The sequence below is a fragment of the Scylla paramamosain genome, chromosome 26, assembly GCF_035594125.1.
Source record: "Scylla paramamosain isolate STU-SP2022 chromosome 26, ASM3559412v1, whole genome shotgun sequence".
Lineage (NCBI taxonomy): Eukaryota > Metazoa > Arthropoda > Malacostraca > Decapoda > Portunidae > Scylla > Scylla paramamosain.
The window spans coordinates 9,595,001-9,605,000 of NC_087176.1; the positions used below are offsets into that span (position 1 = coordinate 9,595,001).

General features: G+C 39.4%; 2 protein-coding genes across 5 annotated transcripts in view; both read left to right on the top strand.

Annotated features, from left to right (window-relative positions):
• Nucleotides 1–3,949, top strand: part of LOC135113713 (annexin-B12-like) — a 35,504-nt gene extending 31,555 nt beyond the window's left edge. For all 3 annotated transcript variants that reach the window (XM_064029233.1, XM_064029234.1, XM_064029235.1), the window contains 3 exons: nucleotides 1–81; nucleotides 992–1,104; nucleotides 2,500–3,949. The exon at nucleotides 1–81 is cut by the window's left edge and continues 112 nt beyond it. In XM_064029233.1, coding sequence (XP_063885303.1) covers nucleotides 1–81; nucleotides 992–1,104; nucleotides 2,500–2,622 — 317 coding nt within the window. In that variant the 3' untranslated portion in view covers nucleotides 2,623–3,949. The remainder of the gene's footprint in view (nucleotides 82–991; nucleotides 1,105–2,499) is intronic.
• Nucleotides 3,950–5,622: 1,673 nt separating this feature from the next.
• The window catches only part of LOC135113712 (transcription factor HNF-4 homolog), a 21,405-nt gene continuing 17,027 nt past the window's right edge, over nucleotides 5,623–10,000 (top strand). Inside the window, exon 1 of one of the 2 annotated variants that reach the window (XM_064029231.1) lies at nucleotides 5,623–5,963. The gene's annotated coding sequence lies outside the window, so the exon portion shown is untranslated. The remainder of the gene's footprint in view (nucleotides 5,964–10,000) is intronic. The other variant, XM_064029230.1, reaches the window with a different exon arrangement.

The following is a 10,000-nucleotide window of genomic DNA, read 5'->3' on the forward strand; positions in this document are numbered from 1 at the left end:
AGAGGTTGGCGGGGAGGCCCATTGAGGACGCCATCGATACGGACTTCAGCGGGGACATGCGCAAAGGACTCCTGGCCATTGGTGAGGATGCGCGGGTGTAGGGACAGGAAGGAGGAACTGTTTTTGTGGTGTTGTGGTGTTGTGGTGGTGTTGTACCTGTAAGGGCCTTCTTTCCTTGTTTTGTTTTTTGTTTGTTTTGTTAGTTTGTTTTGTCTGTTTGTTTTGCGTTTATTTTATTTATTTATTTTTTTTGCGTGTTATGGAAGCTCTTTAACGAAATGCAAACCTAACTAACTTGACAAACTAATTGACTGACTGAATAGTTGAGTAATTAATTTACAAACTAACTGGTTAAATAACTGAATAACTAAATGAATGAATGAATGAATGAATGAATGAATACATATAGACAGACAGATAGACAGATTCAATAGATAAATTAATGATATGGACAAGAAAAATTACAGTCATGGGCATTTTTTTCATTTATTGCTGTTATTTTTTTTATTTGATTCACTGATTTCACTCTAAGGAGCTTTTTCTTTTCTATTTCATCTATTTTTTCCTGAAGATTTCAGGTTTCCCAGGTACGAGTACTTGCGAGTATCATGATTTGTCTTCATGTGAATCACTTTATTACTGTGGTGTTCGTGAAGTCCATTATTTCACGTCCTTCTTGGTGCGGGAGTGAGAGGACTAAGTGCATACATTAACAGGAACAAGATTTACACCCTTTCACTGCGGTATGGAAATATTCACAGCACTAAAAGCAATGTATGGAGTTTTTCTGAGCACCTACATAAAAAAATTGTATTAAAGAAAATATTTTGCAATTTCTAGCTAGTAAGGTGTTTGTCAGTGGGTGCGAAACAAGAAAACATGTCTCGAAGTGGTTAGTAATTAAGGAAAGATATGCCAAATAGCAGTGCAAGGGTGCAGAAAATGACACAGAATAATACAGGTTTGACTGAGAGTACTCGATTCCTTTCAGTTCAGCGTGTGCGGGATCCTCTTGGATTCTATGCGGAGCGGCTCAACCAGACGATGGCAGGGCCGGGCACGGACGACAAGGCGCTCATCCGCATCATCGTGTCCCGCTCTGAGGTGAGGCTAGGCACTCTTCACGCACTTCTTTCTTATTTTCTTCTCTTTTCGCCGTTTTCCTAGGTTGGCGCAGTGCACAAGTCTCCTTCAGTTGTTTCTGTCTCTTACATCTCCCTAGCATTTCTTCTTCTCCATTCGTCTTAGAGTCAGGAGTTGGCGCCATGTAGAGTCCCATCCAGCTGTGTCTGTCTCTTGCATCATCCTCTGTGCGTCCCATCCTTTGCTGTTCTAAAGGAATTCCATCTCTCCATCTCACTCTCTGTCTTCCCCTCGATCTTCTTCCCTCAACTGGCTTTCTGCAGGCTCTTTTAATCGGTTCCTGGTCTTTTTTTGACGCATTGCACTTATATCGCTCCTTGCCGCCACCATCTTGCCCTTCACCCTCCCCACGGCAACTCTTATCTCCTGCGTGTTAGGATCGTATTCTGAAACACTTCTGCGCCGCACCTGCACTGCTTTCAAAAGGCTATAATTGAAATTACTAGAGTTTTTAAGAGTGTTTTTACAGTTGTAGAGATACATTAACAAAATTTCCACATTGTTAACAGGAGAAACGCTCTTGAGAATTTGGCTAATCATGTCAGTGGCGCTTGGGAATAGTTGTTGTGAGAGAGTAAAGTGTTTCTGAATATGATTAGTAGGAAGGGAAGAGACAATTTCTTTTTGTAATATCCACTTGTAACTTGTAAGTATTAGGAATATCACGTTAGGAAGCTGCGGAGTCTTTATTGAGCGCCTGCTAGAATAATGAAAACACTTATAAACTCCAGTGAATTCCATTAGAGACTTAAAGAAAAAAAAAAAAAAAAAACTCGTAGACATGAGACGCAGAGATGCTTAAGGGTACGGACTGAGAGTATAATGATTCTGCATGTCCTGAGTGGAATGTTGCCGACCTTTGACTGTCTCGGTACGACACGTGAATCATGTTAGCGGAAGAGCAAAAAGTCAAGTATCTATTATCTACCTGTACGCAAAACAGTAAGATAAAACGTAATAATAATAATGCGACGGAGAAGTATCATTAGAGAGTCAAGGAGATAAAACAACAACAACAACAACAACATCTAACATTAATATGACAGAAAGAAGCATTTATGTGGATGTTCACCTGCTTCTCAATTCCAGCCTTTTAGAAAACTTTGTAACAATTGAAAAATAAAGCATATAGAAGCAGAATCATAAAATAAAATGAAATAATAATGAAGAAGAGATCAATAAGTTAGTCAAATATTACACGCAGAGAAGTGAAAGAAAGCTTAATCATATCGAGGAAAAAAGTCCAGTTAAGGAACCCAACATCTACAAACAAAGTAGTCAAAGAAAACGTAGTAATAAGGCGACGGAGAGCTACAATGAAAGGGATACTAATATATTTCTTGCACGTGGCCGCAGATCGACTTGGCAGACATCAAGGAGCGCTACAAGGAGATGTACGACAGGGAGTTAGCGGATGACGTGAGGGACGACACTAGCGGGGAATACCAGAAGCTGCTACTTGCCATCATCAACAACTAGCAACACACCACTGCTAGTACCGGCTAGTCACGCCACACCTTGCTACACCACAACAGAGGGAGTGATAATCTGTTTCTCACCACTAGGGATTCAACACCAGAACCTCTTTTACTATTAAGAGGTAGCAATATCATAATCTTAATCTTTTTACTGCGATATGTAGCAATTCGCCTCACTAAAAGCAAAGCATGGAATCTTTATAAGCATCTACAAGAATGAAGGGGATAGAAAAGATTAGATATTGCAATGTCTAGCCACTACGATGTTTAGAGGTGGCTGTAGCGTAAAACAAGCAAGGATATCATAGAGTGTTTAGTAATTACGGTGGATGTATCGAAGAGAAGTGAAAGGGTTAATGGGAAAAGGCTTAGTGGACTTTCCCTCATCACCAGTTGTTTGTAATATCACCAACACCACATAAGCGTGACACAACACGCTCATCTAGCAACACCAGTAACCAAATACGAGAACTCGCTATCACACACGACCAACAACACCTGCCATCACCAGCTAGGATCATCGGCAGCACGCAGGAGGAACAGAAAAACTCCTTTTCATCATCATCATCACTACAACACTAATAATACAGTCACGGTCCAATGTAGAGTAACACACCACAACACACTCACTCCCCCTGCGTTCGGTGTTCACCCTCAACCTGAAGTCCTCTGATCTGTTGAGAATCATTCGTTGAGTTTTGTAAGACTGTCAGGGAACTTCAGGTTGAGTGCTGAAGGTTACGAGACTTGTGAACATGACTGAAACCAGAGCCTGTTTTTCTCACCAGCTGTAGCAACACCACCACCACCACCAACACCAGGCTGGAGAAACAAAATAAATCGTCACTCTTGTTCTTAGCTACCACCACCATCACCACCAGCACCACCTGCTAGCAAGATCACTAACTACAGAACCATCAGCTGCTTTTAAATACCGTTATTACCACTTTTAACGAGCTAATTGACTGACAAAAGTAAACGATGAAGAAAGAAACAAGTAAAGCACCATTACTTACATATTTATAAACTAGTTAATTTAGAACCATAGGAAGGCAGTATCCACAAAACTTTCTAGACATAATGATGAAGAGTTAAGTTAGAAATATAATATACTGTTTCTTTTGTAGTTTATCAACTTATTTATTGATTTAGCGGCGCCGCAACAAGAGGGTAACAAGACGCCACTTAAGGTTTGCAAATTTAGTCATGATAATTCTCGAAGCTTTAAGGAAAGTGCCTTAATGATGTCAATATTAATACTGTTGTTAATGTTAATACTGAACTGTACGGAGGAAGGTTTAGATTTTCAGTTAAATATCTCCATCGTTCTCGCTTTTATTTCATTATCCGATTATAAAAAAAAAAAAACTGAAATAATATGATTAAAAATAAAGAAGAAGGAGAACAAGGACAAGAAGAAGAACGAGAAGAACAAGAAGAACAAGATCAACAAGAATAAGAACAAGCGAGAGAGAGAGAGAGAGAGAGAGAGAGAGAGAGAGAGAGAGAGAGAGAGAGAGAGAGACGACCATTGAACACATGTCACTAGCATACACCCACAGTTACACACACACACACACACACACACACACACATTCTTTCTCCCTTCCCCTCCTATCATTCTAAGCTCGGGTTCACAGAGGCTAACTACTGCTGATAACACTTTCATAACCCAGAAGCCAACCCATAGAGAGCTTTGTAGGGTTCGATAACCTTCCTTCACAATATGTAGGGGATGCCACCCAGCTACCCTCATGAACCCAAACCTTTTAAGAATAATAATAAAAAAATAATAATAATGCACTGATTTATGAGTAAGTGAAGTAGAGGCAGTGAGGGAAAACTATGAGAGAGGGAAACTTGAAGGCCAAGATCCATAAACAGTCAACTGTCATCACAACTCTTTTCAGTCGCCACAAAGATGATTGGCTAAGTTTAAAGAGTGTTTCTTATCTTACTGATGTAAAAATCTTGTTAATCTGTCAATTGAACCATAGAAATATCCCTAAAACCCCGTGTCCCTTCAGCTAGAATCCTTTGAAAGTAGTGTAGGTGTGGCGCAGAGTGTCTTTAGATTATGGTCCCAAGTTAGGGCATGCCAGACACGTCATCTGTTCCTTGTAACACTCTGTTCTGTTTGTCGTTGGGTGAAGGTAACTACAGACACATACAGGTAGTCTGTAGATGAGCAGAGCATGCATACCTTATCATTTTTTTTAATCTTTATTCTTTTATTTATTAATTTATTTTTTTGTTTTATTTTATTTTATTTTATTTACTTATTTATTTATTTATTTATTTTTGCCGCATGAAACGACCTTACCTGAGAACTGAAACTGAGAGTAAAAGTGCCAGAATAAAGTTGGTATACTTAATTAAGAAAAAGAACGACATAAACGGCAAGCATTTTCTTTTAAATCTCGTATGGCATAATATACTTGACTGAAATTGAGTTAGTTAAGATAGAAAAAAAAAAAAAAAGCAGATTGGCAACGAAACACTCTGACATACGTGAAACAAAACTACACAAACCACAACTACTTTCATTCCTAAACTTCATAAACCACAGCGGGATAATCTTACGTGGAGACTGAAAAAAAAAAGTATAACATGCAAAACAGTGAGATAAACGCTCGGACAGTTAAAAGACATTACAAAATAAACCAGGATAATTTTCTCATTCTCACATCACAGTCTTAGGAGAGGCAATGTCCGATGTTAGGGAATCTGGGAATCTTAAGACAACAAGGAGAGCCTCGATAACACTATCACTGATAAGGCGACGTGGGGGCACCGGAGCAGATAGGCAAAGGGAGGGAAGATGGAGACTTGACTGAAAAGTAGAGTGGAACAGCGAGTAAGGAGAAAAGAGAAAGGAAAAGGAAGAAAAGTCAGATAGAAGGAAAAAAGGGGAGGTTAAAGAAGATGAAAAATAAGAAGGAAAAAAGTAAACGGTCATGAAAGACGGAGAGAGGGAGAGAATAAATGAGGGAGGGAGGGGAAGTGCCTGGGCATAAAGGAGGGTGGAGAGAGGGAGAGGAGGCAGTGAGGGAGGCAAGAGGGAGGAGGGAGGGAGGGAGGGAGGGAGGATGAAAGGTGGGTAAGACCTCACTCGAGTCCCGTACTTCGCACTCTCCACCTGTACCTTGGCCTCTCGCACAGGTAAGTCAATCCTCTGGCCTCACTCTGCCTCACGGGGCCACACCAGTCACTCGCCTGCCCCTCAAGCCCTCCGCGGGGCACCCAGGATATCCCAGGCGGCAGGAGCGGAGACGGATACTTTTTTTTTATTAACTTTAACTGAAGCCATTTATTCCCATCATCACCTGCTGCGTTTGTGATGTTCGTGTTGCAGCCTCTTAAATAGTTTTTAAATTTCACGGTGTTCAGAATGTTGACAAAGAACTACCACAACAGTAAAGGAGTTCATTCTTATCCTGTGGCATCTCGTTTTCTTTAAGTGATGCCTGAATGTTCTCCCGTTTTCTTGTTCCGTGCCACTGAAATGCAGGAGTGCGTTCTTATTACGTTGAATGACAATGTTTACTCGTAATTCTTGTGACCTTGAGGACGTTCGTTGTTTTTATGGTTTACTTGGAAACGTTTTCTGAAAATGACGTTAGGAAAAGATGAATGCTGAGATAGTGTTGTTTGTTCCCCTTTATCTCTGACTCTTAACATACTGATTGTGTTGCTTCTCTCATTTGTGCTGTTATATAATGAGGCCCTAGTTTCTCTCTCTCTCTCTCTCTCTCTCTCTCTCTCTGAATGCGTTCTCTTTCTTCCTTTTTTTTTATTTTTGTTTCTATATGCCGAAGTTGTTCCATTTCCTTTGTTTTTCCCCGTTTTCTTCGCTTTCTCCATTACCCTTTCTATCTCGCGCATAGAAATGAGGCGAAATGATACATAGAGAGAGAGAGAGAGAGAGAGAGAGAGAGAGAGAGAGAGAGAGAGAGTGTCTGTGTGCGTGTGTTGCGAATCACGTTCAAGCCCTATCTGTTGACTATCGATTTCTTTTTTTTTTTGCTCTTTAACAAATGATAAAGTGTCACCTACACATTACAGTTACTCTCACTTTATTATCTTAGCTCGTAGACAAATGATAGAGAGCCGCTTTCACATTACAGTTATTCTCACTTTATTGTCTGTGGTTCTCTTCTTGTTCACTGAGATCGTCCAGGGTTACGTACAAGTGTTAATGTTCAACAGGGATATTTTCTAACGTTTCAGGAATGACTTGTCGAGTTCTCATGCGTATTTTTCTATTGATAAAAGCAGAATATTTGTTAAACTATCACTGCAATCATGAAAACATCCTTGAAACCACCGATAAGTTCTGCTTTAACCTGTTCAAAGTTGTAGAGATAAGACACAGAAGTGTTTGAGGTAATGTGGGTTATATTCTTGTGTCATGTTCCCATTAGTAGTCAAAGGATTGTAGATAATATGATGTACGGACATGTTCAGAAGTCGGGTAACATTCTGAATTATTTTCCACTGATTTTGGTGTTTTCCCTCAATGTTAAGTCCTCACTCCTTATAAAATCTAACAGTTGATCGATTCTGAACATGCTGGAGGACTTTTAGCACAGAGGAAGAGAAAGGTGTACTGTACATTGCTCGATATTAGTGTACTTGTTCCTCTGCGTTCTGATCTGTCCCTGTCGTCACAACCTGCTGGTATCCTAATACACTTACGGGGAGAAAGGAACGCATGCATATTTTTTTTAGCCTAGAAAGCAAAGAAACTCTCTCCTGAGGCGCGTTAATGCCACTACGCGACATGAATTTTTCCTTGATCCTTTCTTTCCCCCGCCGCAGCGAATGTGTTCTGTCACTTCACATTTCTCGCTCCTGCTGGCTGGTAGTGACGGCCTGGCCTGTCTGGTGCCTGTCTGTCTCACCTACCAAGGCATTTACTGCTACTACTACTATTACTACTACTACTACTACTACTACTACTACTACTACTACTACTACTGCTGCTACTACTACTACTACTACTACTACTACTACTACTACTACTGATACTACTACTACTACTTCTACTACTACTACTACTACTACTATTGCTACTACTACTACTAACTACTACTACTACTACTACTACTACTACTACTACTACTACTACTACTGTTTCTGCTCCTGCTGCTGCTGCTGCTGGTGCTGCTGGTGGTGCTGCTGCTGCCGCGACTACTACTACTACTACTACTACTACTACTACTATTACTTCTACTACTACTACTACTGCTACAAATACTGTTGCTGCTGCTGCTGATTCTAATACTTTTGGAATATATATATATATATATATATATATATATATATATATATATATATATATATATATATATATATATATATATATATATATATATATATATATATTGTAAAAAAAAAAAGGGAAATCGAAAAGCGAGTCTTGCTGGCTTCCTTCACTAAAAAGTCAAAAGAAGAAGAAGACGAAGAAGAAGAAGAAGAAGAAGAAGAAGAAGAAGAAGAAGAAGAAGAAGAATACTCGTAACTAATGTACAGAGATTAACACAATGAATATTACAACAAATAAAAATCGTAATTAATAAATCCTACTAATAAGTAAATGTTTTAAGGATGAAAGGAAGCGACACTGATTCGTGTTAAGGCAATGCCGGGGGGAGTGAGAGGATCGGGTCTTTCTGATCCCCTGTTGCTGCAGCGGTGAGTGGGGGCTTGGGACGTGGCTCACCATAACGCTGCCTGCTGAACGAACCTTTATGGGAACACACGCCCTGTCACGAGCGGCAAACTATGGGACATGCTTTCATTTTAGTTTTGTTTATTTTTAAGCTTCGGGTGAAAAAATAACGTTTGGGATGAGAGAGAGAGAGAGAGAGAGAGAGAGAGAGAGAGAGGGAAAGAGAGAGAGTTTGCGTGTGTGTGTAGGTGTAACTGATCCTGAATCACGCAACGAGCTAGACAGGTTTCGAGACTGTCAAATGTACCTTCCCGTAAACCCACGAAGCCCCGAACCATGCGGTAACGAATTTTCACGTGGTTAACAATAATTACCTCAGCAACGCGTGCACACACACACACACACGCACACACACACACACTTATTAATATATATACATGCACCAACGCATAGATAATTTCAAAACCGAAACTTTACTATACATGATGAAAAAAATGACTAAAGGTGATTCGTATTTCATCATAACGAACCATTGAAGATGCAATTTCTCATACTTTCCCGCCAAACGCTCGGTGTAGGAGTGAAGAACAAGAGCCTGAACTGTATTAAAAAGAGAAGAAGAGAAAAAAAGAAGAGAAAGAGAAAGAGAGAGAGAAAAAAAAAATATTAATAATCTAGTAACAGGTACCAATTTAACTGCACAGCATTAAATATATCAAAGTGGCGTTCAAATTTAAACTAAAACGAGCAGTTGCAATAATACGACGAAGAAAAGGAACCTGTACTGTAATGAAAGAAACGAAATGAAAAAGCAAATTATTAACAATCCAGCGATAATAACCAATTTAACTGTACAGCACTAAATATACTGAAGCGACATAAAATTGACACTAAAAATACCAATAAACGAAAGTTACAATAATACAATAAGGAAAAAGAATTTGTGCTAAATTGAAAAGAAAAAGGGAGAAAAGGCAAATTTATTAACAGTAGTACCCAATTTGATTATATAACATTAAATACACCAAAGTGACATAAAAGTAAATAAAAACTATCTCTAGAAATATTGCTATGGTCATCTTTTCCGATAAAAAAAAAAAAAACTCAGGGCACTGTTTAAAAGATAATTTACATGTACACACACACACACACACACACACACACACACACACACACACACACATAACACAAAGAAAAGAAAAAAGGATTATTATTTTTGCCTTTCGTATACCACAGAAGTGTTTAAGAGACTGTAGCACAAAAAAAAAAAAGAGGGAAAAGTCTCATTTTTAAGTGGTTACGAAAAAAAAAAAAAAGTCGAGGGATGAACAGGATAACATAATAATGGGCTAACACGATAGGAAACAAGAGATGCGTACAACATAGAGCCCCGGGTGACATGGTAACAAACGTATCACTTAATGAGCTAAAGAGGAGGCCCCTGCGACACGTCTTGTGGGAGGAGGAGGGAGGGGGGGAGGAGGTGCATGTTATCAGTGGGTAGATAAGGAGATGAAGTGTTTGGGGTGATAACACTTGTCTCCACGCTCCTCCTGTCTCTTCCTTCTGTTTATAGTAGTGACGATGATAGTAGTTATAATAATGATAATGATGATAATGACAATGACAACAATGACACCACTACTACTACTACTACTACTACTACTACTACTACTACTACTACTACTACTACTACTACTACTAC